Source organism: Mesoplodon densirostris, chromosome 2, assembly GCF_025265405.1.
Source record: "Mesoplodon densirostris isolate mMesDen1 chromosome 2, mMesDen1 primary haplotype, whole genome shotgun sequence".
In the NCBI taxonomy this organism is placed as follows: domain Eukaryota; kingdom Metazoa; phylum Chordata; class Mammalia; order Artiodactyla; family Ziphiidae; genus Mesoplodon; species Mesoplodon densirostris.
In genome coordinates this window covers 192509326-192537187 of record NC_082662.1, presented here as the reverse complement: position 1 = coordinate 192537187, position 27862 = coordinate 192509326, and the positions used below count along the sequence as shown (strand labels likewise).

The 27862-nt window shown below is 61.0% G+C and overlaps 1 protein-coding gene across 1 annotated transcript in view; it reads right to left on the bottom strand.

The window, feature by feature from the left end:
* The window catches only part of LGR6 (leucine rich repeat containing G protein-coupled receptor 6), a 97196-nt gene that overhangs the window by 63277 nt on the left and 6057 nt on the right, over positions 1-27862 (bottom strand). The window contains exons 2-4 of the mRNA XM_060088699.1: positions 8821-8892; positions 6570-6641; positions 2847-2918 (exon numbers count right to left, since the gene is read on the bottom strand). Coding sequence (XP_059944682.1) covers positions 2847-2918; positions 6570-6641; positions 8821-8892 — 216 coding nt within the window. The remainder of the gene's footprint in view (positions 1-2846; positions 2919-6569; positions 6642-8820; positions 8893-27862) is intronic.

Genomic DNA, 27862 nt, shown 5'->3' with positions numbered 1-27862 from the left:
CACTCCTCACCCCTCCTGGACGGAGGAGCCCGAGTCAGGTGGACAGTGTCTCACTTTGATGTAACACCCACCAAACAGAACCTTCAGGTAGGGTGACACCCCCCTTCTCCCCAGCACATGCACACGCACGCGCACATACACGCACACACAAGCATACGCACACTCTGATGTCCTGCAGGCAGGGTGACCCGCGCTCCAACTTATCCCAGATGCCTGGTCACCCCACCGGCAGGTACCCAACATGTCCAAAGGGGCCTCGGCGTCCCCCTTGCCCTGTGCCCTCCCCGGCTCATCCCGTGGGGTTCACAACTCACCACTCGTTCAACACATTCTCACTAAGTCCCTACCGCGGGCCAGGCTGTCGGTGACCGGCCTTTCTGTCCACCCAGGTGTCCAGGCCAGAGAGCTGGCGGTCAATACGGCTCTTCCTCTCCCTGGGCACCCACGTCCGGTCACCACCACCATCCCCAGGAGTGACCGTGGTAGTAGTAGCTCCTTTCTGTCCTATCGAGGGACACAGACCCTTTCACCACCTCCCTTTTACTGAAAAAGGAGAAGCACACAGGCCAGGCAGCTGCAGGCCTTACAGGGAGTGAATGAAGGAGCTGAGGTTTGAACCCAGGCAGTCTGAGCCCAGAGCCCTGACAACCAGGCTTCTTGATATTCCCAGAGCCAGTCCGCTGCTCCTTTAGCTGCTTCCCCCGCCTTTCCTCCGACCCCGTCACGTTCCCTTGGCGTAGGAGCCCGGCACCAGCTCCCCGTCTCCAGGCTGTCCTCCTTGACTGCCGCCAGGGTGATTTGCAGTGATGCAAACTCCGGCTGCAGGTCCTGTGATGGCTCCCCAGGGCCTTAAGCATAAAGCCTGAATCCTGGGCAAGGTCCTCCTCATCTCTCGTGGATTCCGGATCTCGTTCCGCTCCTGCCCTTCCCCCCAGCCCCCCAGCGCCCCACCACCACAGCCAGCCAAGCTCGCCCCCATGCACATCCTCCACGGCCCGCTCAGTTCCTTCTTATCTCCCAGTCTCTGCACGTGCTGTTCCCTCTGCCTGGAATGCCCTTTCCTGCCTCTTCACCCGGTGACACTAATCCTTCAAGAGGCAAAAAACTCGGCTTTTGCCTCCCCAGCAAAGCCTCAAAAACACGTGTGAAATGAACGGTCGGGCAACAAGGTAAATGAACTACATGACAGTTGTGTCCCGCACAGCACAGCTGCCCCAGGTCCTCCCCACATTCGCTGCATACTTGCTCTTCGTGAAACCCCCTGAGGTGTCGGGGGCGGGGGGGGGTAACCTCCCATGGGGAGGCGGGCAGCTGGGCACAGAGACCGTCAGAGACCAGCGTTTCAGACCAGAGCCAGCCGGCCCGCCGCCAGCGGTGTCTTCACAGGACTGCAAGAGGCAACGCCCTCTCGGCGGCCTCAGACCCGGGGGGCCCTGGGCCTGTGTCCCCGTCCCCACCCTGACCCCCGGGCAGCAGCGGGGACGGCCACGGAGGGAGCTGGCCGTCTAGTCTCCCGGCTTCAGGACCTCCGTGTCTCAGGAAGTGCAGGAAGTGCCTGTGTGGCCCAAGCGTGTAAAAGACAAGACCCTCAGTGTCCCCAAGCACGCAGAAGACGCAAGTCACAGGGAAAACATTAATCTCTAAGTAAGTGTGAATACATCCAGTGGAAGTCTTTTCCCCCATGGAAACCTCTTTGATGCTCTGGATGAAATGTCCCCCTCTTCCCCGACCCCCCATTTCTGGCTGCCCCTACTCAGTGGGCGCCCCAGAAATAGTCTGCCCTGTGGGGGGCTGGGGTGCAGCATGGGCCCTCCTAGCCTTTGACCCTTGACTGTGGCCTCGAGGGGCACACCCGGCTGCCTGCCCTGTTCAGCTGTGACCTGAATGGAGGGAGAGGAGGTGACAGGGCCAGAGGCCCAGCACATGCAGGGATGGAAGGGGAAATGGTGGGAGGGGGAGGACGGGGGAGCGGGGCCAATGGGCAGCTGGGGAGAGTGGGGTGTCTGGGCAGAGAGGGAGGAGACTGGCCTGGGGGTTGTGGCCCGGCCCCCTCGGCCGGCCCTCTGTGCACGGTGGGTCCTGGGCGGGGAGGACGGGGCAGGAACCACTGCAGGACCCACAGGCCAGGACACCGAGGCCTTTGTCTTGACACCGCACGTTCAGCCTGCCTCAGTTTCCCCCAGTCCTGTCCCCCAGCTTTGATTCCCCCCAACTACCTATGTCCTCTCCCATCAGACGTAGATGCACCTGAAAATTCAGTTGGTTCAGGCAGCGTGCATTAGGCCCCTACTGCATTCCAGGCCCAACGGTGTGCACCCAGCTCCTGCCCAGAGGACCACAGCGGCTGGGCCCTCACCCATCCCACCTGCTTCTCCTTCTGCCCTGGAACCACGACGCCCCTAGTGGACAGGACAGGAACTGCAGCGTTCCATGGAGGGCTGGACGGGGCGGGGCGGGCCGTGAGTCTGGGACGCGGGGAGACATGTGTCTGAGTTTGAATGCTCCCCTGCCACCAAAGTCCGGGGCAGGTGAGCTCCTTCCTGACCAGACAGCCCCTTCCTGACGCTTCTTTAGAGCGGCAGCCTCCAATGCCCACCCAGGCTCCACGGCAGAAGGCCAGACATCCCAGGACGGCGGCCCCGGGGGCCCCACCCAGGGAGGTCCCATCCCCACAGTCCTCCACAGGGTCTGGGTGCCTTCCTGCCCCGAGATACACACGCGCTCATACACATGACATAGGACGATGACAGCCCCCTGAAGAAACAAAAGCCAGGAGCACACTGTGGGGACGGGGGGGTGCAGGGAGGAAGGGGCGCCCAGGCCCGCCCCCAGCCCTCCCGACTCACAGAGACTGCAGGCTCCGCAGTTCCCACAGCGCCTCGGCGGGTATCCGTCCCAGCAGGTTGTTCTGCAGCATCCTGTGAGGTGAAGAGGCGGCTTGAAGGACTCCCACCCGCCCGCCTGCCTGCCCGCCCGCCACACCGGAGCCCAGCCTCAGAACCTGGAGTCCTGTGCCACCCCTCCCTGGCTGGAGGTCCAGGGCGCCGTGCACGGGGCTGGGAGAGTGCCTCAGAGGGACTCTGGGGAAAAGGCCGGGCTGGAGAGGACCCTTTGAGGCAGAGGAGACACAGCCGGGGAGCGGAACGTGGGCTCCTCCGGCCGTCTACTCTGGAAGGGCGTGGGCAAATGCACGATCTCCTCCCCAGGCCTCAGTTTCTCCGTCTGCAGCCGAGAGGCCAGGTTTTCTTCGGGGAAGGGGAGGATGTGCAGGGCCCAGGCAAGGCTGTCTTTGTGGTGTGTGTGTCTATACAGACAACTTGAGGCAGCCACATCGGAGTGTCAACACCATCTGGTGACGCCATCACACGTGACCCCACAAAAGCAGGGACATGGGCTTCCCTGGTGGCGCAGTGGTTGGGAGTCTGCCTGCCGATGCAGGGGACACAGGTTCGTGCCCCGGTCCGGAAGGATCCCACATGCCGCGGAGCGGCTGGGCCCGTGAGCCATGGCCGCTGAGCCTGCGCGTCCGGAGCCTGTGCTCCGCAACGGGAGAGGCCACAGCAGTGAGAGGCCCATGAACCGCAAAAAAAAAAAAAAAAAAAAAAAAAAAAAAAAAAGCAGGGACATGCCAGCCGGGGGCACGACCTGCTAGGGAGGCTGTCCTCCTGGACCTGCGGGGCAGTGAGTCAGAGAGCGAGAAGGGGAGAAACGGGGGTCTGGGGCCTTCAGGTGGCACCGCTGACCCCAGCCAACCCTGGCCACCAGAGCTGAGCTCAGAAGATTGTGAGGCGGCCATTCCAGGGCCTCGGGGAGTCCCCGAAGCCTCAGGGCCCTGGGCAAGGGTCCTGCTCGCCCAGTCCTAAGGGAGGACCTGGGTGGCCGCTGCCACTGGAACATCCTTCCCTGCTGGCCTCTGGAGAAGAGGAGGAGGGGGCACATGGGGCCGGCCCCCCCAGGGGGTCAGGGACGAGCCAGGGGCAGGAAAGAAGGAAGCTGCCTCACCCTGACCCGCACACCCGTCGGGCCCTCCTGGGCCAGGTACAGCCCCAGGAACAGCACCTATTGCAGGATGGGCTGCTCTGGAACTGGGAGGGACCTCCAGGGAGACCTACTGTGTGCCAGGCATGCCGTCCACCCTCCCTCTAGGCATTACCCCATGCAGGAGCTCTGGCCACATCCGCCCCTCACCTGCCCCGACGGGCACAGGGCAGGTGCCCTCAGAGGTCCAGGCATCTCCCCACACACCTGGGTCAGAAAGAACTGTGGCTTCCCTGAGGACAGCTCTGGTGGGGGGGCGGGGGAGGCAGTGTGTCTGGGCTCTCAGCCTTCAGGACTCTGCAGGACAGGGACCCCCACCTACGGTCGCGGGAAAAGGCACGGGGCACGGGCTGACCCTCTTGACCCAAGCCTGGCCAGAGCCTTGGAGAACCAGCACAGGAAGGCAGGGACCCTAGGAATAAGACTTCCAGGTCAGGTGTGGGGCTGGGCGTGATGGACAGGGGAGGGGTTCTGCCACAGCCACTCAGAGAGGATCAGAGAGGGAACCCCCTTTTTTGGTCCTTTGCCTCCGGAAGGGCAAGGGGGAGGCAGAGTGTCCTGCAGGGACAGCCAGGCCTCACCCACCAGAAGGAAGATGAAGTTCAGACAGGGGCCCCTGGAGCAGCTAAAGTGACCGCCTCCCAGCACAAAAAGAGGTTATTGTGCTGATGGCGGGCTTTACTGCTCTATTTTTCTCGCAGGTCTGAAAACAAGTAAGAGAAGGCACTGCAGAAGGAGAAACTGTGGCGAACGCCAGGGAGTACTTCTTGCCCAGATGCAGGTGGAATCCCTGCTGTGAAGACACTGAGTAGGCGGGCGCCATCCCCCGAGACCACCCACCCATCCCTGAAGCAGCGAAGTGGACACAAAGGCTTTAGGGAACTGGGGTGTCGGCGGGGGGCGGTTGGGGGTCAGTGGCAGTGGGAATGGACAGCCTGGCTGCCCTCCTCTCCAGCCGCAGCCTCTCCTGCCGCCCGACCCGCTAGGGCGCACGGGGTCCAGGGAGCGGGGCTGCGGCTTCCGGGAGGCTTTGATTAATTGCCTGATGCAGGCGAAGAAGAAAGAGGCTTGACCCTAAGCTGGGGGCTTAGGAACGGGACGCGAGTCTCACATCTTCTGAAGGCCCAGCAGACAGATCCTCCGCTCACCAATCCGGCTGCAGGTCTGGGCCTGCCGCTGGGCACGGACGTGCCACCACGCAGGCCGCCTGGGCCACGTCTGGCTCCGGGGGCCTCCCCACCCCCGGGGAAGCGACGCTGGTGGGAGCGAGACAGACAGACCAAGAGAAGAGGCAGGAAGGACTGAGGGCCGGCAGGATGGGAGAGCAGGGTCTGCAGCAGAGCGGAAGGAAGGAGGGACGGGACAGAGGCAGAGTGCCCGCGGGCAGAGAGGGAGTAGGGCGGCACGAGAGGCCAGCAGGGCCGGAGTCAGACAACACGGAGAACGGAGGACGCCTGGAGGTGGTCGGGGGCTGCTGACAGGCTGGAAGCCTGAAGCCCACAGGCCAAGTGGGCAGGGCCACCGCCAGCCCATTGACAACTTGGAGCAAATTAGAAAGATATTCCTTTCTAGATGGAAGTAGCCCCAAGGCTGGCACAGGGCTAGATTTCAGCCCCTTCTCACCCCTGAGGTGATGGTCTTGTGCAGTGAACAACCTGCTCAACTGTACAAAGAAGACCTGCAGGTCAAGTTGGGGCTGAGGGGGCAGGAGAGCGTGGGAGCGGCTCACCACTTTAGGGAAATTTCAGATGCTCCAGGATCAGCCCCCGGGCTCCTCCTCTTCTTCCCAAGCCAGTCCCTGTGGTGAGGAGCCCTCCCCAGGAACCTCTCTGATCCACCCTCAGACCCCCCACATCCCCTTCTCCCACCTCCTTTCACCCACACTCATCACAAGAGCAGGAGTGGGGCCCGGGGGGGACAGTCGCAGTTGGGACGAGGTGAGCTGTGGACTGGGGCTGGGGAGAGGGTGCCGTAGCGTCCCCTTTTGTCCAATGGGCTGTGGGCTCAATGGAAGAGAATAACACAAGGTCCTTTTCAATTCTCACTTTCCTTTTGCTTCAGGGACAGAGACGCCTAGGAACTGGAGGAGGGGAAATGTTTGCAGAGATAATGGGACTCAGTGCTGTAGCCAGAGACTAAGGCTGGGGCTCGAGAGGAAGGGGGTCCAGAGGAAACCTCTCCAGAAACTGTCCTACCCACCCGGCCTAAGAGTTCTGGGGGGGCACGTGGGTCTGAATCTGACCTTGGCCCTCAAAGACCCGTGCTAACAGGCACTATTCACGTGACAGAAAGGAGAGGAGGTCACTTCCCTACATTGTGGCCTAAGCACCAGGTGCTGTTATACGTTTGTTTACAAATCACAAAGTTTGTTACAGACAGGGCGAAAGCAAAGACATGGAAATACTTAAAATGAAAAGTGAAGATAAGGAAATGAGCAAGCCAGTGGCAAACCAAGACACAGGTTACAAAATTTCCATTTGCCCAGAGTTCTCCAGGCTGCATCTCCATGTAAAGTGGGACTTAAGACTTACAGGATTTTCAGGCTGTAGAGACCAGAGAACGCCTGTCCCGGGATGTGCGAGAGGCGGTTTCCAGAGAGACGCCTGCAAGTCAGAGAGAAGGGCTGGTGGGTGATGCTGGCAGGGAGCCAGGCAGGGCGGTGGCCCTGGGTCAGCATCCTGGGGCGTGGGAGGGAGGCTGCTGGCGTAAGTGCACTGCCAACTGCACTGCCAACTGCACAATGACCCCGCAGGGGGCCCACTAGGACCCCCAGCCTTCAGGGGAGGAAACCGAGGCTCGGGTCACAGAGGGTGCCGGTGTCTCCCCGGACCCGATGACCACCAGGCCCACGGCCAGCACGGCCACCCACAGCGCTGACCTGCTTACCCACCACCCCCTGCGCTGTCTCCCGTCACCAGTGGAGGCAGACCAGACGGGTGTGTCTGGGTCTCCCTGTGCCCTGAACTACACAGACAGCCCCACTAGTCCAGGGGGCAGGAAACGGGGTGTCGAAATTAGTCTAACCCTGTGGTCTACTTAAGCGCCTCCACGTTTGTCATGGGTGACCATCAACTCTGAAAGGAGCAAACAGGACGGAATGTGCTGCTGCGCGTCCTCGGCGCTAAGCCTGACGGAGCAGAGTCTGCTGAGGATGCAGCAGAGCCTCGCAGGCATCACTGGGCGCGTCCGTGCTCACTGAGAGGCCTGCCGACTGCCGATGTGGAAATCGTGCTGACACAGCTCAGAAGCTATTTGTAAAAAATATATCTCTACGAGGGGACTTGCCTGGCGGTCAGGTGATTAGTACTCCGCGCTTCCACTGCCGGGAGCGCAGGTTCGATCCCTCGTGCAGCATGGTACGGCCAATAAACACACACACACACACACACACACACACACTCTTTTTATTTGACGTTTGTTGTTTAAAAAAAAAACACATGGAAAGGCACCGTGACCTTTGGGGTTACTAGCTTGGGTTCCCTAGGTGGGCATCTTGCCACTAAAACAGGTCCAACCCCTCTCGGGGAGTGGGGGATGGAGGACCGGCAGCCCCCAGGGCTCAGGCTGTGCCCGTGTCACCAGCCCGGCTCCCAGGCCTTTGTCCTGCCCTTCATTCCCACCGAGCTGGGCCCCTGCACCTCGACGGCCCCTCTGTCCCTGCCTTTGAGAACAGCCTTCAAATTCCTCCTCGGAAGGCGTCCCCACCCACCCTGCCCACTCGCTGACGTGGCGAGCCCGGGTGCCCACACCAGGCGCCCTCTCGTCTGCTCCGGGCAGACTGAGTGCACCCGTGGGGGGCCGTGCCTAGGGTCAGGGTGAGGAGGGCTGTGCAGGAGGAGTGGGTCAGGGCCAGGAGCCCCCAGTCTGAGAGTTTAAGCAAAGCCGGTAGAGCCCCAGGATCTGTGGTGATGCCCAAACAAGAACCAGCAGGCTGGGGGTCGGGTGAGGAGGGGGGCAGGGCTGGGAGCAGGTGTCCTGGCTGCCTGCAAGGGACAGCGGACACTCTGGCCAAGGAGATGACTCTCTCACGTGAGGTGCTAGAGCACGAGGCCAGCCTTCAGGGCTCCAGGCCGTGGGGAGGGATCAACCAGGGAGGACTTCCTGAAGGAAGTGGGCCTTGTGTTGGCCCTGACAGAGTGGAGAGAGAGATGGTGGGCCTGCCGGGCTGGAGGGGAAACCTGCTCAGATGCAGGAGGGCTCCAGGGATGGACAGGGGGATGGGCCTCCTTGGAGCAAAGCTGGCCAGGTGGGCTTGGGCCAGGTGAGGGACGGTCCTCGAAGCAGCTCCTTTGGATTGTGGGGAGCCAGAGAAGGCCGTGGAGCTGGTAAGAGGCACCCTGAGATGGGCAGGGTGTGTCAGAGAGGAGGTAGGTGATCTGTTCTTAGGGGCTGCGGCCGCCCCAGGGGAGGGGACGTCAGGGCAGCAGCAGCAGCAGGGATAGGTACAGGGGACCTTCAGAGGAAGAACCACCAGGACCTGGGGAGCGCCCGGCGGCCGGACACAGGGGGCAAGGGCAGGTCAAGGATGACCCCAGGGAGAGAAGCAGCGCTGACAGAAAGCCGGTCGGCTTCAGGGAGGGAGAGGCTGGGTGTCCGAGCTCCCCTGTCCCCACTGCCCCCATCGGGCCCACACCTGGGCAGGTGGGGCTGACCCCGCTCAGAACAGCTCCCCAAGGCCGTTTCCGCTGGCTCCACCCGTCCCCCTGGGGACCCCCAGTTCCCTGTGTCAGAGGTCACAGTGCCCGCCTCCAGCCCCCTGCCCCACTCCCCCCATCTACTCACAGCTCCTCCAGGAAGCGCAGGTTGAAGAAGAGGCCGGGCTGGAGCTCCGTGAGGTTGTTCATGCTCAGGTCTCTGCGGGAGAGAAGGGAGCGGGCAGGCTGTGAGCTGCGTCCTCCCGGGCCGTGTGCTCCCCGTGGCTCCCCCTGCGCCTCCCGCCTCCCCCCTCCCTCCACGGGACGGGCTGTGATGAGGGCCACAGAGGAAGCCGACCCCGTCGGGGACAGGCCAGAGAAAAATTCAGGGGATGTCAGAGCAGGACAGGGCCAATCAACACGCAGGATCCCTCATGGACGTTTTACCCGAGACCACCGCCATCCCGTGGGCTCCTGGCATCAGCCCGACTCACCAGGGGGTTGCCTTTTACTCAGTCCCTGAGCCCGCGGGATTCCACAGCCCTCTGAGGCCTGCAGTCTCTCTCCTGTCCCCTCTCTCCCAACCCCACCAGGTTCCTTCTACTTTTCTCCAACCAGAGGGCCTGGCCCCTGGTACATCCCTGAGGATGCTTGATTCCTGAGGAGTCCCACCTTAGACCAGTCTCGCCTTCCCATATTATCTGAGAGACCCTGAGGGTGGTTTCTGTGTCACTGCCCTCCAAGATACCCTGCGCACAAAGGAATCACAATACTGTGATTGTGTAACAGCTGGCGTTTACTGGAGGCCCACTTTGTGTCAGGCACAGGCTAACCTTTATCCAAATACAGTAAGTCCCCTACATACGAACCTTCAAAGATGTGAACGTGCGTTCGCATGTCCAGTCACATAAGTTAGGTCACGCATCTGGCGTACATTGTCACGTGCGTGCATCCTTTACAAGTGGTTGTGCTTTTGTGTACTTTGCAGTATAGAGTACAGTAGTACAGTACCTTCATTTCAAGCCCAGGATGTCTGAAAGCAAGCGTAAAAGCAGCGGTGATGTAGCTGGTACTGCTAAGAAGCGCCAAGCGATAAGATGGAAACAAAAGTGAAAGTAATTGAGAGAATGAAGCGAGGCAAAGAGATGTTAGACATCGCTCATTCTTATAACATGAATCATTCAGTCATTGGCACGAATCTAAAGAACAAGGACAAGATCATGGAACATGTGAAGTCTGCTGTGCCGACGATGTTGACAAAATATTGAAGCATGGAAAAGTGATGGAGGAGATGGAGAATCTTCTCAGGGTGCAGATGCAGGATCAACATCAGTGCTGAGTCCTGCTCAGCTTAATGCTGATTCAAGAGAAAGCTAAAAGCCTTTATGAAGACTTGAAGAAGAAACACGGCAAAGAATCAGAGGGCACGTCTTTTAATGCCAGCCATGGCTGGTTTCATCGGTTCAAGGCTAGAGCCAACCTTCACAACGTAAAAGTAAGTGGAGAGGCAGCAAGTGCAGATAGGGTAGCTGCCTGGGAACTTCCAGAAACACTCTGAGAAATTATTGATGATGGTGTGTATTTACCCAACCAGGTTTTTAACGTGGATGAGACAGAACTGTACTGGAAGAGGATGCCAGACCGAAGTTACATCAGTAAGGAGGAAAAGTTGATGCTGGGCTGTAAAGCAGCAACCGATAGGCTAACTGTTGTTTGGTGGCAATGCTTCCAGTGATATGAAGCTGAAGCCTCTCTTAGTTCATCATTCAGAGAACCCAAGAACCCTTAAAAACATAGCCAAGGGCTCTCTTCCTGTTGTGTGGAAGCGTAACCCCGAAGCCTGGATTACACAGGCCACGTTCCAGGACTGGTTTTGCCACCACTTTATCCCAGATGTAGAGAAATATTGCTCGGAGAAGGACATTCCAGAAAAACATTCTTTTGCTGCTCGACAATGCTCTGGGCCACCCCCCATTCATGGATGACTTTTCCCAACGTCAAAGTAGTGCATCTGTCACCAAATACTGCATTGCTCATCCATCCTATGGACCAGGGAGTTAGAGCAACTTTCAAGAAATATTATTTAGGTCACACTTTTTGTCAGGCAGTAAAGGTAAGTGACAAATCAGGAAGAACCTAGGGACAACTTTGGAAGGACTATAATATCTACAAGGCCATAAAAAACATTGACTTTGCATGGTGTGAGGGTATGGTGGTCACCATGAATAGGGTTTGGAAGAACCTTTGCCCACAGTTTGTTCATGATGTTTGTGGATTTGAGAAGGTAGATCAGAAGTCTGAAGAGGTCTTCAGCAACGTAGTGACCCTCAGTGAGAAGCGGGAGCTAGATCTGCAAGAGGATGATGTCATTGAACTCTTTGCTGGGCAACATGAGGAGCTTACTGATGGAATTGGAGGCGCAGAGAAAGGATGAAGAGGGACAGGAGGAAGAAGAAGTAACTGAAGAACTGAAAAGATTCACGACACAGAAAATGGCAAGGGAATCTTCTAAATTTGAGGAGGCGCTGTTAGTTTTTGAGGCCAGGACCGACCCAAACGTAGAATGATACACAAAGGCTGCAGCAAGCTACTCAGAATGCAATCCAGGGCTACCTTGTCATCTATGACGAGAAAATAAGAGCTACTACCCAGACATCACTGGATCGTTTTTTCAAGAGGGTGGATAGAACTGAATCCAGCAAGGAGCCAGAACCTGTGCCATCCACGTCAGGCCTGAGTGAACTTGCAGCTTGCCCTCCATCTCCTGTTGCTGACGACCCTTCAGCTGTACCATCTCCCACCTCCTCCTCCTCCTCGAGTCAGTAACTGTTCTGGCCTGTTCCCTCGATGTCAGCCCCTGTATACCAGCTGTTGTACTGTAATATTGTCCTTTTCAAGGTACTATACTGTAAGATTAAAAATGTCTTCTCTATTTTTTGTGTTTGTTTTTTATGTATTGTATGTGTGTAAAGTGTTATAAACCTATTACCGTACAGTACTCTGTAGCCGGTTGGGTAAGTCGGGTACCTAGGCTAACTTTGCTGGACTTACAAATAGGGTTTACAGACGCGCTCTCGGAACTGAACTTGTTCGTGCGGAGGGGACTTACTGTAATCCCATTTAATTCTCACAACAACCCCAAGGTGGATTCCAATGTTACCTCCACTTTACACTCAAGAAAACAAAGAGGAAAATGCTAAACATTTCTAATTTGAGTAAGATTAAATCTATTTTCAAGGGGGAAAAAAGAAAGCAAAGCGGAAAAGAGCGCTGAGGTCAACTCTCTCCTTGGTTTACCTGCCAGACTTCAGGCTTTCTTAATCACTATGGCCCTGAGTTTCTTCATCCATAAAAATGGTTGAACACCACCAAACTCCTAGGGTCCTCGTAAGGATTAAATGAGCCAGGGCTTACAGACTGCCTAACAGGGCACACACATCAGTCCTGTCCCTCGGTGACCTGTGGGAAAGCGTCCCAGCCCAGCAGGCCTGGAGTAGGCAGAAGGGGTGACCTTAGCCTGCTGGTCCTGCCCCGCCCCAGCGTCTTCCTCCCAGTCCGCGCCGGGGAGCAGTGATGCTCGGGCTGCACATGTGAGTCTCGTACACTTGGAATCCCTCCTGCCTCAGACTCCTAACAGCTGCTTCTCACCTCCGCCAGCTCCCCCAGCCTGAGGGCACAGGGTGGACCCGGACCGGCCCACCGTGTGGCCGGGCACCACCCGCTGGCCTTCCGGCAGCTCCCTCCTCCCCAGGGGTGCACGTTCCCTGCAAACCCCAGGGTCTCCATTTTCCACAAGAAACGCGTGTGACGTGTGTGCTGGAGATAGGGTGGGGGTCAGGGATTCGAGGCCCAGCTCCAACCTATGAAAAGGCTGTTTAGGCTCTGGTGTTTTACCTCCAGTGAAGCCTGGACTCTGGATGCTACATGCTCTGAGGAAGGAAGCCATCGAGGGCAGGTAGAGCCGAGAAACCGGCAGGCTCCCGTCCGGCTCCACATGAGGACCCAGGGTCCGGGCCGGGCCATCCCGGGCCTGCCCGTCCAGAAGGAGGGCCGGGGGAGCTGTGGCTGCTTGGCTGGTGGCCGCAGAGCCGCAGGGCACGCTGGACGGTGGCGGGAGGAGACGGTGCGGCCACGGGAGCTCAGGCCGCAGACCCTCCTGCCCGGCCCCAGGTCCGGTGCACGATCAGCCCGGCAGGAAAGCGTGAGGATCCGCAAAAGCAGGTACCTCTGAACACGTACCCCGAGCATCTCTGGACGTGTCTCCACAGGCGCTCGCGGGCATGTGACTCAGGCCCCATCACTCAGCCGTCACCCCGGGGGCTGCACCTCAGAGGCTCTGATGTGGCTCCATGGCCCCCCGCACAACGAGCAGCCTCATTGTTCTCCTGGGAGAGAAGGGAGCCTGCACCCCGCCCGCCCCGCATCCTGCCCGGGACAGCGCCCAGCCCAGCTGCAAGGCTCCGTGAGGGGCAGAAGGGGGGTCTGCCAACACTGCAGGAAAGGGCTAGGGCTGGCACCAAGGAAAGGGGGGCGGAGGGAGACGCGGGGCCGCGGAGGGAGACGCGGGGCCGCGGAGGGAGACGCGGGGCCGCGGAGGGAGACGCGGGGCCGCGGAGGGAGACGCGGGGCCGCGGAGGGAGACGCGGGGCCGCGGAGGGAGACGCGGGGCCGCGGAGGGAGACGCGGCGGCGGTGGCTCCAAGCCCGGCCGCCGGCCTTGGGGACCAGGGGGCCGGCACGCGGGCCTCAGGAGGAACCTGCCCTCGGGAGCTCTGACCCGGGAGTCCGGTGAAGGTGGCGGTCCTGGGAGAGGTCACCCCGGGCGCCCAGCCGTCCTTGCCCGGACCAGGGCAGGCAGAGGGGCGCGGGCCGTGCGAACGTGTAAGCACTGCGAATGTCAGGACTCGTGAGCCCCTGCAGCGCCTGTGAGGCACCGGACATGCGTGTCGCGGGAGGGCACGTGTGTGTGTCTGTACACGTGCAAGTTTGGGTTGTATTCATGAAAGTCACAAGCATTCTCCAAGTATCCACGTTATCAAGACAGAATTTCTGTGGGAGAAACTCACCCGGCTTGCCCCCGCGGGTGGAACTCTTTTCGGCTATGACCTTGGGCGAGCGGGGCTCCGTCCCTGGCTGGGAGGGCGCGGGCTGCTCGGGGGGTGCTGCTTGGGGCCCAGCTTGTGGGTGAGCTGGACACCGAGACCTAGCCTCAAACTCTGCCCCACCGCTGCCGCCCTGTGAGCACTGCGAACGCACATACACGCACACGCACGTACACGCAGCACACGCACGCACGTACACGTACGCACGTACGCGCACGCACACGCAACGCACGCACGCATGCGTGCACGCACACACAGCTCTCCAGGACGGGCTTTGTGGGTTCCTGATCTACACAGTTACACAGAGAGGCCCCTTCGGAAGGGCGCGCTTGGTTTAAGTCTGAACACTTTTGGACGCGAGGCACCATGTTTCGTGGTGGGCACTGCCCGCTGCATCTCTCAACTGCAGGGACCAGAGGCTGGGTTGCAGCCCCACCCCGAGGCCTTTTCCCAGCAGCCCTTGGGGCACCCAGAGGGGCTCTGTTTGCTGGGCTGGACACAGCCATGGGCAGGGGGACAGAGAGGATCGATGAGCGAGGCTGACAGCCCGAGCGCAGGAAGCGTTCTCAGAGCTCGACCCTGTGTAGCAAGTGGACCACCAAGGAAGCCAGGAGAGGCGGCGACGCCGTGGAGACCAGGAAGATGCTGGGGAACTGAGGGGCATAGAGCAGCAAGACAGAAACCTGGACGGGGTGGGGGGTAGTAGGAGACCCGCCCCCAGGGCCATCTGGCTGACACCCAAGGGTCCTGGGGGATTTGTTCTGTTTGCATTTTTTCTATAAGGAGAAACAGCAGACGGCAAAGCCCCTGGGTCCTGCTGGGTGGGCCTGGGAGGACTGTCACCACCGGTTGGAAGAGAGACCAGGAAGCAGGGCCCATCTCTGCAGCCAAGTAAAGAGCGGCCAGAGTGACCGGGAGATGAGCCCCTGTCCCCAGGCATGGCTGTGCCCCAAGGCCACCTCTGTGAGGCCCTCCCAGCACCCGCCCCCACCCCCGGCAGAGCTGAGCATCGTCCTGCGTCCTACAGGGTTTTGTTCAAGCTCCCACAGGGGCATTAGCTGGGCTCCTACTGTGTGCCTGGTGCTGCCCTGCCCCCATCACCACCCAGCACAGCACTGATGAGCCCGTGGGCCTGGCCCTGCCGCGTGACACCTCCCAGCCTCTGTCTTCCCATCTGTGAAATAGGGATCACGATGTACTTGCCTCACAGAGGTTGGAGTGAGAATTACATGAGTCATTAAACTGTACGAGTTAGTAAAATAAACTCAGGGCTCGCTCAGCATGCCTTCTTACTAATGTCCTCACCAACTGAATTATGATGATCCGGACACAACGCCCCATGTGGCCAGGAGCTCCCTCAAGGCAAGGACTTACTCTCAGTGCCCTCTGCAGCCTCCAGGCCTGGGGGTACCTGGCACACAGGGGCTGCACTACACACCGAGTGAGTGACCACAGCCTTGCCCAGCCTCTTTGCCCATGGCTGCCAGCCCTGGCACTCAGAGGACACTGGCTGACCTCCTGTGTCACTAAGAGGCAGGTGACAGGAGAGAGGGCTCGGATCTGGGGTCAGGGGCCTGGTCCAGTCAGACCCACGTCACCCTTCCAGCCCCCCAGATTGCTGGTTTCCTTTCCGATGGGCGGCTGTGGGTTCCGAGTGCTGGGCTGGGGGGACATGGACGGCACGGGGCCAGCCCCAGGCCCAAGTTCGCAGTGTTGCTGGGGAGGGTTGTTTATCACAGAGCGATGAACCCCGCATTTGTACCCTGCTCCCTGGTCACCAACTGCTCCCGCCGCCGCTCTCCCCGTTGGGTTCCAAACTGTCCGTCCGGACTCAGAAGGGCGAGGGCAAAGAGAGATGGCCTTGGGGGCAGAAAGAGGGGTACGTGGGACGCAGGCGGGTCTGGAACGGAAGGCGCCGAAGACGGGGTTGGGGGGGGCTCGCCATGCACACAGGACCGGCCAAGCGCCTTGGGGCTTCTGCATCCCTGCCCGCTGCGCAGCGCTGGGAGCATCTGCCAGTTACTGTGACTGCCCGGAACCCCTGCGCTTCCAGACTCCCCTGATTGGCGTCTGTGCTCCTTCAGTCAAGAGGGGAGACAGACACAGAGGAGGACCCAGCCCCCGAGGCCCCACGCCAGCTGATGGAATGGGGGCTAGAACTGTGTCTCCTGAAACCAGCGCCTGGACGGCACGTCTTCCTCCGTCAGCTGACTCCTTATCAGGGGGACTGGTACTGGCTGTCTTCTTGGAGGCTCCTAGCTAGTCGACACAGAATTCTCTCAGATTTCTGCAATTTCCACAAATTTCCCAACAAAGGAGTGGCCCCAACCAGGGCAAAAGCATCCACCATCACACACACAACAGCACAACCTGAGGCTCACAGGCCTTGCACAAACCCCTGTGTGAGAACAACACTGTAGTCTTAAATTGAAGGGCTACTGCTTGATTCTGCCCTGTCTTGGCTCCCCTGTTTGTGAGGACATCTCCAGCCTGGCTGGGGGGGCTGGAGGGCTTGAGAAGGAGGCAGGCAGCGTGGGGGATGGGAAGACAGATGCCGACGGGGAGGGTTGGCACCTGACTCGGGGGTCACTGGGGTCCCCATGGTTTCTAAGCCAAGACCAGGCTTGTGCAGGTCAGAGGGAACCAGGGAGAGATGGGAAACTCAGAGCGCCGTCAGGTGCCCCGGTCAATTCAGGCGGGCGGGGGGCACAAAGCAAGGGAAGGGGACATTCCTAAACGTCCTGTGAGAGGGGAAAGGTAGGGTTTTTTAGCCCTGGGCTGTAAGACCACAGGAGACAGGGAATGCCACTCACGGTATTGTGATACTTCATCTATGGATTTGTCTCCTCAAGCTGATGGCAGTGAAAGGAGACCAGGGCCAGGAGAGATGCCTCCCACTCAAGGATGCTGCATTCGGGAAATGGAGGTCTGGCACCAACTTCAGGCCAAACCCTTGTTTCCACCTTCTGCTTCTTGGAAAAGGGAAAGTGCCAGCTGGAACACCAGGTCGAGGGTGTGGGTGCCCGGCTGGGGTGAGGGAGGGCAGCCTCGGAGGTGGAGAGGGTCCCGGGCCTGCCCTGCCCCTCAACCCTGCAAGGGAACCCCTTTGTTGGGGAGCCGGCCGCCTCAGGCTAAGGGGACTTCGCTGCTCTGCCAGGCAAAGTGGCCAAGCTGGGATGGTCCCAGAGCCCCTGCCCTGATCAGAGGTATTTTCCCTGGCCCGGTGGTTGGTCCTAACCCTCCGAGCCATGCTGTGCAGGCCGGCCCTCCACCAAGCCCAGAGCAGGCGGAGGCACCGCAGAGCGAAGATGGGACAGGCTGCCTGTGTGTCTGCTTCCCCTGCGTGGGTCCCTGCCGCCTGCCCAGCCGAGCCCCACACGCGGAGAGGCCGGAGGGCGGTCCTGGGCCCAGTCAGGGCTGCTGCGTGCAGCCCATGAGCACAACGGGCAGAGGCTCTGGGAGCTGCACGGCTGGCTCTGCCCGTCTCCTCTGGAGATGGTCCAGACCTCCACCGCCCGTACTGACCGTTCACAGTTCAAGTCACTGAAAGTAAATCAGAGGGAAACTTCGGTTCCTCGGCTGCGCTGGCTACATGTGGCTACGACGTGCGTGTCCTTGGGTGTGTCCTTGGGGTCCTATCAGCAGCACCCGGACAGCCCTGCAGTTGGCCTGGGCTGTTTCCTTCCCGGCTCTGCCGCCTGCCAGCTGTGTGACATGGGGCAAGTGACTTCGCCTCTCTCTGCCGCGGCTCCTCCCTGGTAAAAGCACTTTGCCAGCATCCGGCACTCGGTGACCAACCCGCCGCCAGGGCTGCCGCTCACGTGGCCCAGCTCACATGCCTCCACCCTCCAGCCTCTCACGCCACCGCCCAGCCGTGTGTCATTCAACCAGCATTTATTAAGCGCCTACTGAACACCAGGCACTGTGCCAGGTGCTGAGCTGCCGGGTCCAACAATGAGGGGTTCCTGCCCTCCGAGCCCAGTCAGGTGGGACAGTGACAAAAGTGGGCGGTGACGAGGGCTGGGCCCAGGGCTGGATGTTATATGCCTGGGACTGACCTCTGACCTCTGCGGGCTCCGTAGACACTGTCATTGCCCGGCGGGGCTGGTCCCCACACGGCGGCGGCCAGGCACCGGCCTCGTCACACACAGTATCGAGGGCCGTTTCCTATGCAGCACAGAGGGGCGGGCTCCCCACATGGCGGCCCTGGCTGGGATCGACCTGGAGCCGAGGGTCCAAAGCAACTGCTCCGGGACTCGGTCCCGCCAAGCTCAGTGCCCTCCACTCACCGGCGTCCTTCCAGCCCTGCTCTGACCTCTGCTCCTCCGCCTCGGGGTGTGGAGGTGCGAGGGCAGGAGTTCTGTCCTCCCTGTGGGCCTGGAGCCCCTCAGAGAGGAGGGCGGGGACGTCCCAGGGGATCAGAGCTCCCCAGGGCGCCCAGGAGCAGGGATCAGGGGCCACGGCCGGAAGACCGCGGCAGCCCTGGGGCGGGAGTGAGTGCGCTTTGTGTGCGGAGCTGCCCGCAGCCAGCCCTGGCCCTGTTTGTTTGGCTGAAGCTCTGTCCTGCGGCCTTTATTTCACCAGATAAAGAGGCGGGTGTGCCTGGGGGGAAAACGGGAGTGGGCCCTCTATTCAGAGTCGCCCCCCACCCAGCTGGAAGCCTTCCTCTCACCTCAGGACCCCTTGCCCCCTTCTCATCAGGGCAGCTGCCCTCGCCCAGCCCCCACCCTCGCCCAGCCTCGCCCATCCCGGCCAGATGGTGCCCTCGACTCTCAGCTTGAATCTAGCAGGAAAGAGCGGACGCTGGGCATTCAGAGCATCTAAGAGCCACCTTTGCTGGGACGGACCCGTTGTACAGACGCGGCTCAGGAAAGCAAGGCCCCTCCGAGGCCACCGTCCCGGGTCCGGCCCCCTCCATTTGGGTGCCTTCTGTTGGCTCTGGCACATCCTTGGCCTCATTTAGTCTAATCCTTTTATCAGGCCGGGAGTGAAGGCTTCTTTATTCCCTTTTAAGTGAAGAAAGGGAGACTTGGAAATATCAAGTTACTGCCCGTCTAGTCACAGTAAGTGGCAGAGCCAACCCTGCGGGTTGGTTCTGTTGAGCCCAGCTGGGTCCCAGCCGGCCGGAGGCTGAAAGGTGCGGCAGTGGGGTGGCAGCTCGGGAACAAAGGAGGGGATTAGGAGGGCCTCTTTGTCCCGCTCCCCGCTCCCACACCCTCCCCCCCCCCACGCAAGGACCGGTGGGACTTTCCGGAGCCCGCCCCCTCCTCCAAGTTCACCTGGTCGGGCGCACCCTGCTCTCTCCGCCCAGGGAGGTCCCGCCCGCCTGCAGAGCCTCACCTGTCCCTCCCATTGGCCCCTGAGGCCCCGATGCCTGGTCCCGGGGCGTTTCCTGCCACATTCCGCGCCGCTGGTCACCTGTCCACCACCTTCGTCCTCCCTTCTGGCGGGCACGCCGACAACCCGCCCTCTTCCCCAGCCCCACCTGTCTGGTTCATGGACTTGTAGGAAGACTAAACCACGGTCCCCACTAGCATCCCCGCCCAGGGAGAAGTCCTGCCTGAGGTCCAGCCTTGCGGCCTCGTGCTGCGGTTGCACTGACCTTCTCCCCCGGGGAAAGTAGCCTGTGGGCTCCGGGGCCAGACTGCCGGGTCTGACCTTGGCCCGACCACTTCCCAGCTGCTTGATGTCAGCAAGTTGCATTTCCTCTCTGTGCCTTAGTTTCTGCACCTACAGATGTTATTCAATAGCCCCTCTTCAGGGAATTGCTATGCAGGGGGTCAGCCCTGCCCACCGGGCATGCAGCATCCCGCCCTCAGCAGCATTCACCCCAGGGCCTTCATCTGGAGAAGCAGCTCTGCAAGGTTCCATCGGAGAGGGGGTAGGGAGGGCATTCTGGGTCAGCCCTGCCCTTAGGAGACACCAGCGTTGCTTCTCTCCGCAGCCTCCAAAGTGTGCCACCTTCTCATCCTCTCACCTTCCCATCTTTGATCCTCTGATCTCTGGCCAGGGTCCCCAGCCAAAGGCATTCCTGTCTCCTGGCCTCCTCCAAGGAGAGGCAAAGGGCTGGGGGCCTCCCGGTCCCCTGGGCTCCCTCCTCCCTGTGCTGCGGGTGTAGCCAGGACTCCCACAGAGGCCCTGGGACCAGGATATAGCCCGGTCCCTTTGGGGAATGTCTGAGGGCAGAAGGGTCACAGGGATGGGCCGCCACTGGGCGTGGTGCCCCGGGCCGGACACTGCTGGAAAGGTGCCTTCAGCTTAGTTCCTGCTCCCAGCACCCATGTGCAGAGCTGAGCCGAGCACAGGTGGTGTGTGTCCCCACGTGCACACAGGGAAGGAGGCGGCACACCCTGCCCTCAGGACGCCAGTCTGAGGACACCTTCAGACCACAGGCACAGCTGGACAGAGGTGAGGACGTTAGTGTCGGAGGAATCCCATGCCTGAGGACCAGGACACAGTCAGGGAGGGCTTCCTGGAGCAAGGCCAGGAGGGACAGGGTAGCCCTGAGAAAGTGGCGTGACTGAGAGTTTTGCAAAGGGTGGGCCTGGGCTGGGCTGCTTAGGGCCACAGCGAGAGATGCTGCAGTGGGCCCAAGAGTGGCCTTCAAAGAGATGTACCCAACTCCTGATCCCTGGGACCTGTGTGCCTGATCTGACTTGGAAAGGGTCTTTGCAGTGAAATTCAGTGAAAGATCTTAAAATGGAGGAGCTTCTGGGTGGGCCCTGAATCCAGTGACAAGTGCCCCTAGAAGAGACACAGAGACACACGCAGAGCAGGCACTGACGAGGTGACTGGTGCTGGTTGGAGTGATGCAGCCACGGGCCCGGGGGCCGGCAGCCCCGGAGCTAGAGGAGGCTGTGGTGGATGAGGGCCCCTCTGACTCGTGGATTCCACAAGAGAGTCATTCCTGCCGTGTTAAACCACCTGGTTTGCGGAGCCACTGGAAGTGATGCAGGGAGCACGGACCACAGGCCCCTCCCACACCTCCCCCCGCCCCGCCCCGGGAAACACACTCGCACCCCTGAGCTGCCCCTAGGATCCACTGTGACCCCAAGATTCCACTCCTGGGTGTCCGTGCTCACCAGACACCCATCCAGAGCTGCTCGCGGCAGCTCCACCTGTAAGGCCCCGAACTGGAGGGCCTGTCCGCGTGGCCCGTGTCCTCCCGCAGTGAGGACCGGGCAGCAGTGGGAGGAGCATGCATGGATCTTCAAACGTGGCGAGGGGGAGGGGCAGACACAGCAGCGCTCCGTCCTGGTAAAGTCTAGACACAGGCAAGAGGTGCCGGGGCTGCTGAAGCCAGGGCCGGGGTCGTCCGGGGGGTGTGGTGGCGGGGGGAGACCGGGAGAGGCGGTCGACGCTGTTTCTTGGCCTGGGTGCTGGTTGCGCAAGTGTACTCAGCTTGTGGAAATTTACCAGGACACACTTGCCACATGTACTCTCTTCTTAAATAAAAATGAGTTTAAAAAATTAGGGGCCGGGGTGGGGGGGCTCATTCGGAAAGTCCTCCGTGAACCTGGAGTCGGCTAAGGGCTCCCTCTGGATTTCCTGGTTCTACTTCCCAGCCTTTACCTTGTGGGACTGAAATTGGATGTGCGTTTCCGTGTGTCTTTTCACCTCACTCATCTGTGCATCCCCTGGCTTACAGTAGGTGCTCAATAAACACCTGCTGAGATTTGCTGCACAGCCAAGGGCACGGTGTTCTCAGACTCGCCCCAGAGGTCCCTGGCCATCCCAGGATCCAGTAGGACACACCCTCCCCACTGCTGCCCCCTCCCCTGTACCTGTCCCCACCCAGCACGTGCAGGGCGGTACCTTCTGACCCACCAGCCTGAAATCTCTCCCGACACAGACTCGGACCTTCAGAGCCAGGCACACAGTGCAGACTCGAGGACCAGCAGCCTCGGGTCCCTAGAGCGCTCTCTCCATCCAAGCCTGCATACCTTTCTTTGTCTTAGCTTGTTGGAAACTGGATGGAAACCTTCAAAAGAGGTTTTCTTTGTAAAGAAAGGGTAAAGAGAATGACTAGGAAAGGCAAAAGCTTCTCAGTGGCAGGTTTATGCAGCAGACGTCTCACTCTCACGAAACCCAGGCCGGCCAACTGGCAGCTTAAGTCCCGGCTCCGTCCTCACAGCAGCCGTCTGGGTGGACGCCACGCCTCGGGCCTGCCGTAGAGCCAGGCCAGCACGGCCCCCAGGTGTGAGGGCTGCCCTCCCACCCAGCCTGTCTCTCAGGGGAGCACATCTGCTCTCGGCCACCACACCTCCCGCTGCTACCATTCACTTCTTCATTCACTGCTTCACTCATCCTAGCAATGTTTTTGAGCACCCCGTGCAAGGGTGATACCAGCCCTGCTTTCCTGGGGCTGCCAGCCTGGTTGGGAAAAACAGACGAGTGAACAGGAGTTAGACCCAGGGGGGCTGCGTCCTAGGGCAGAGACGGGAAATTTCCTGGAAAAAGAGAAGTCTCAGTCGGCCCCTCGCATCCTAAATCAAGCTCATGCTTCCCGGGCTGCAGGCTTCTTGCCTGAAGCCATTTCTTAACCACATCCTTGCAGTAAATCACAGTGATAGTCACGGGGCGCCACCTAAGTACAAATTAGGTAAAAGCAAAATCCCGGGCGGGGCGGGGCAGGGGTGCAGGGAGTGGCTGGCCAGCTGATGGTCTGACTTATTCCAAGGAGAAGCTGGAGGTTGGTGCTGGGCACACTTTAAAATGCAGATGTGGCCCCAGCAGGTCTGGGGTGGGGTGTGAGCCTTTGCACTCCAGATGCGCCCCCAGAGGAGGAATGCTGCTGGTCTGGTGGGGACCACGCGTTGAGTAAAAGGCTTTAGGATATCCAAGGCACTAGATGGGGTAAATCGCCTTTAGTCAACCCCTCAGAACTACTTTTTCAATCACTTTTTTGCTAAGTATAGAGCAGACTGACCCATGGAGACATCCAGCTGTGGCCTGGCCTGGACAAGGACGGCCGGCGGAGGGGCCAGCAGAGGCTGGGATCCTGCCCTGCTCCTCTCTCCAACCCCGCCACCTCCCACGCAGTGGGGCCTCCAGGCGTGGTGGTTGGCTGCAGGCAGGTGGGCTGCCTGCAATGCCACGAGATTCCCACACGGGGCAGGCCCAGGCCTTCAGCCTCCTCAGCAGCAGGACCACCCAGCACCCCCGTCTCCAGTATCCCTGGGACCACCCAGCACCCCCGTCACCAGGATCCCTGGGACCACCCAGCACCCCGGTCTCCAGGATCGCTGGGACCACCTCCAAGGTCGCCTCTCCAGGCCAGCTGCACCCCCCACCCGGTGCCTCCAGGGCCAACAAAGCAGGGGGCAGCTGCCCCTCTCCCCTCTGAGGAGAACAAGAAGGAAGCTGGAGGTATCATAGCAGGAGGGTAGAGGGACAGCAAACTCCTGGGGTGTCAACTGTACAGCCAGCAGAGGGGGGGGGGGCACTGATCTGTCACGGGGGGTGCAGCCAGGCAGGGGCAGGAGCTGCCACAGGACTCCAGGAGGGCCCCCAGACCCAGCTTCCAAACCCACCCCTGGCATTCCGCTCTGCCCACTGCACCGCACAGGCTCCGGGGTGACCTCAGCACGGGGCAGGCCAGGGTCCGGGGAGCCCAGTACTGCCCAGCCCCACTCCCCATGCTCAGCAGGGACCTGGGCCCACAGCACAGTGCCTTTGCACCCCCCCTTCCCTGCGCCAGTGTGGGTGGTGAGGCTGATGCTTTCTGGCAGGTGGGAGCAGGGCAGGTGCAGGGGGTCACCCTGGGCTTCTGCATTCAGAGCAGGGGAGATGGCGCAACGCGAGGGCTGGTGTGGCGTCGACGGGCGGCGGGGCGGGCTCGGGGTGGGGGTGGGGGTCCTCCTTCTGCTGGCTGCAGGTGGTTAATGCGGGGCCTTATTCTGGCTGGGCGCACAGCGCCGGGATCTCAGGTCTCGCTGGGGGACGCTGCACCTCTCGGGGACCGGGGCCCCTCCCTCACCTCGGCCTCACTCGCACCCGTCCTCCCACTCCGTCCCCTCTGCTTCTACAGTCTTCTGGGACGCAGAACTACCAACCCAGCAGAAGACAGGCCCAGAGACCAGAGGACTTGTCAACAAGCTCTCAGCAAGCTGGGGGCAAAGACAGAATGGGAGGCCGGGGCGTCCTGACTCCAATCCCACTGAGCAGAGAGGCGCCCAAAGCTGCAGCCGAAACCGGAGGAGGGCCCCGTCGACACCCCTGTTCCTCCCGACCGTGCAGCCCTGAGTGTACACGCCAGAGAACACCGCCGCCGCAGTGGGGGGGACCCGGGAGGGGAGGGGCCGAGCTGGCAGGGGTCTGCAGGGTGGCGGCAGGGTGGGGGGACTCGCACAGCCACTTACTGAGTCCTTGTCTCCCCCTCGTTTGTGGTGGAGAATTGTCAGTGTAATAGGGCGCTACTAAGTACACACTTAATAAACTGTGGCATAAATAAGACCACGGCAAGTGGCTACCGTGTGTCAGACACCCTTCCAAGCGCTTCTGCATGTTAACTCGTTCACCGTCACCCAACCCCACTCTGTTCGCACGGAGGCCTTGCCCACTGGAGCCCGACAGCTGGCCGGTTCGCAGAAGCGGGGGGGTGCGGGGCTCCCCCAAGCACAGCAGCCCATGGTCCCCACCCGGCAGACGCCACTCGCAGGCCAAGGAGCCCCCGCAGCGATACCCACTCGGCTGCGTCTGGACAGGGGCTGCCTCCACGCGTGGCGTCCCTCAGAAGGGGCGCCCGCCCCATCCTCCAGCCTGTCCTGCCCGAGGTCATGGCTCATCGTGACCCTGGGAACAGAAGCAGTGGATCCGGCAGTCAGGATCCAGGGCACAAGCACGGAGGACGGGACTCCCTTCATTTACCAACACCTGGGATGGGAGGCAGGTCGAGACCCTCATTCTACAAACAAGGGCAGGAGCCGCGCAAAACAAGAATGAGGCCCTTGTTCAAAAACCAGTAAGACCTTTGAGGTGGCGACAGCAGAGCGCTAGCCCAGGATGGCTCCGAAGGCGGGAAGGAGCACATCCAGGGGCCAGCCTGGCTGAGGGGCGGCCCAGGTCCCAAGCTCAGCAGCGCTGGGTGGTCACTGTGCTGGGACACCAGGTCCTGAGTCTGCCCCGAGGTACCCGAGGGCCGGACAGCCTGTCCCCATTCGCTCCGGCTTTTGTCCTTGACAATGGTCCTCCCAGCCTCCTAATCAGCATCCACCACAAAGGCACGGGATTCGCTTACGGCCCTTGCTGCCTGGGGGCCCAAAGCCCCAAACACTCGATCCACCTCTCGGTCCACAACACCCACCCGGTTGCCCCAGACCTGAGCCGGGGGAGGGGAGGATGAGGGCAGTTCCTGTAAGTGCAGCTCATGCCCCGTCCAGGGCGCCCCCTGCAGGTGGAGACCCAAGCCGGGTGGGGGCGTGTGTGTCTGTGTGTGAGTGTGTGTGTATGTATGTGTGTGTGAGTCCGTGTCTATGTGAGTCTCTGTGTGTGTCTCTGTGTATGTGTCTCTATGTGTCTGTGTGTGAGTCTATGTATGTGTGCGTGTGTGTGTGCATGTGTGTGAAGGGAGGTGTGACATCCTGAGGAGAAGTGCGCCAGGAGTGAAGTCCTGCCTGTCTGAAGGGGAAGGCCTGGCCCCTCCCTGAGACCCACCCCCCCATATGAGAGACATCAACAGCCTAAATCAATGAGGCAGGTGGACAGACGGACAAACAAATGGGCGCCCCCTGAGCAGACATGGGCGGTGACGCAGCCTGGTAGTACTCAGGAAGGGAACACACCCCAGTGTCAGCTCTCCGTCCCCCAAGCAGGGCCTGCTCGACACAAGCTTCCTTGGGGGAGGTGGGGGAGACGACCGCCGGCCTTGCAGTGACTCCCCCAGGGCCTGCACGGGGGCGGCGGTCAGGCATGGGCTTTGCCCCTCCGTCCCCGCCCCCCGCCGCTCCTGCTCTGGACCTGCCTGCCGCAGCATCACCCCCCCACAGTCTGCGTGACGTGTGCCCCGGTCTCACCTCCCCCGAGTCCCCCTGCCTCATCTGAGCGGGGAGCAGTCCAGCCCCACGAGGCTGGATGCAGAGAAAGCCTTCAGGTCAGAGTCCGGGCAGACGGGGAGGTTCAGTCCCCATCCGTGAATGAACGAGTAAGTGAAGGTCTGCTTCCACCACAGCCGGGGGTGGGGGCGGGCAAGGGCTTTACCCCTGACCAGTGGCCAATGGGCCGGGGCTGGGGGCCGCAGCACAAGTGAGAGACGTCTGCAGAATGCGCACAGGCGCTCACGGCACCTGGGGCTTAGCCGCCGGGACGTACTGCCCTGCGTGCGAGGAGCGTGAAGCAGATCTGGACTCAGACAGGTCACCTGGGGAGGCGTCTGTCCCTCCTACAGGAAGTGTAAGAGGCCCTTGGTGGTGGCTGTCTTTGATGCTTCCAGGAGGGACAGGGGTGATTCAAACTTGCAAATCGCTCAGGGCATTGGAATAAACCTTGACGTTCCTGGTGCCTATAGGCCCCTAAGAAAGCAATGCACTGGGCTGGGGTGTAGACGGGGACGCTGGACCCCCTTTGCACCTCCGCTCCCCGTCCCTCCAGGAGGCCATGTGCCCCGGCTCTGAGCCTGGGACCAAGTCCAAATCCCTGACACCCTGCCCGTTGCGCCGTCTGGACACCCCCAGGGCCGCCCACCTCCTCCAGCACCCCAAAGGCCAAGGGGGAGGGGAGAGGCCAGGGGCTTGTTCCAAATCTGACTCTCTGGTCTTGCTCCCAGCAAAGCCCAGGCCGCAGAGTTGCGGGAGGACCAGGGTGCTGCAGGTCTGCCTCAGCTTCTCACCCCAGTGCCCCAGGGAGGCCGGTGGGTGACGGCACTGAGCTGGGCAACTCCCCCCATCCATGGGAGCGAAGGAGATGGAGGCCAAATAGAGGGGCAGCACCGGGGCCAAGACCCGACCCTTCCCGCTGGCCAGGGGCACAGCAAGCTTTCCCACCACAGCAGGGCCTCCGGGTGTGCGTGTGCCAGGGGCCCCCAGCCTGGCCGGATGCTGCCTGGAGAGGCTGGACGATTTACCCCAGCTGCCGAACGCCTTGAATCGCTGTCGGTTTTTTTTCTTTTTTTAATGTGCCCTGAGGAGAAAAAGGCAGAAAGCCCTGCTCTGGAAGGTCCTGCCTCGGGAGGGACGGACGAGGCCGTGGACAGCAGGCCAGCTACCCTTCCCCCTCCCAGGCTCGTCCCCTCCTCCCCCCTCCCAGGCTCGTCCCCTCCTCCCCCCAGAGGGCCTGCCCTGCCCGCGACTGACCCGTGTGAATCTCCCGTCCACCAGGGCTCAGGCTAGGCCTCTCCCCTCCACCCCCAGGGCCTTCCCCGACCAGCCCGTCCTCTCACTCTTCCGAGGCCCCGACCCCGCAGCTGGTCCCCCGACACACCCCCGAGTCCACCAGCTCCGGAGGCCACAGCGGGCAGGAGGGATAGGGGCCACCACTGACTCTTCCCGAGAAAGGAAAGCAACAGGCTCTAAGGGGCTGCTCCAGAATCCCTGGTCTGCCCCACGAGGCAGCATGTGGTTAGGCGGCGGCGGCGGCGGAAATCCCAGCATAGCAAGCGCCGGCTGGCGGCCTTCACGCGCTCCTGAGCAAGGGGCTCGGTCTCCTCACCTGTAACGTGGGGATGAAGCTGGGGCCTCCCTCAGGGGTTTACACGCTTAAATGGAGGCAGTGAATGCCGACTGTTACCCTGACAGGTTAAGGCAGCGCCACCAGCGTGATGGCAGCTGCCCAGGTACATCTGCAGGGCTCCAAGAATGGGCCTTCCCAAGACTTACTGTTTTCCCAAAGAAACTTCTGGACTTCCTGGGAAAGTGCAACCAGGAAGGCATTTCCACCACCCGCTGGAGCAGAGAGGGGAGACGGAAAGCCCGGCGCGAGCTGCTTCCCTGGCCCCAGCCCCAGGCTCTACATCTCACAGGTACTCAGAGGGGACCCCGATGCCCAGGCCGTGGAGAGCTCAGGGTACAAGCCTCCCTTGCTGGCTCTGAGGAGGAAGCAGGTAGCGGCAGGAAATGGGACCCAAAGGAGACCACAGCTCCTGAGGGTCTGGTCG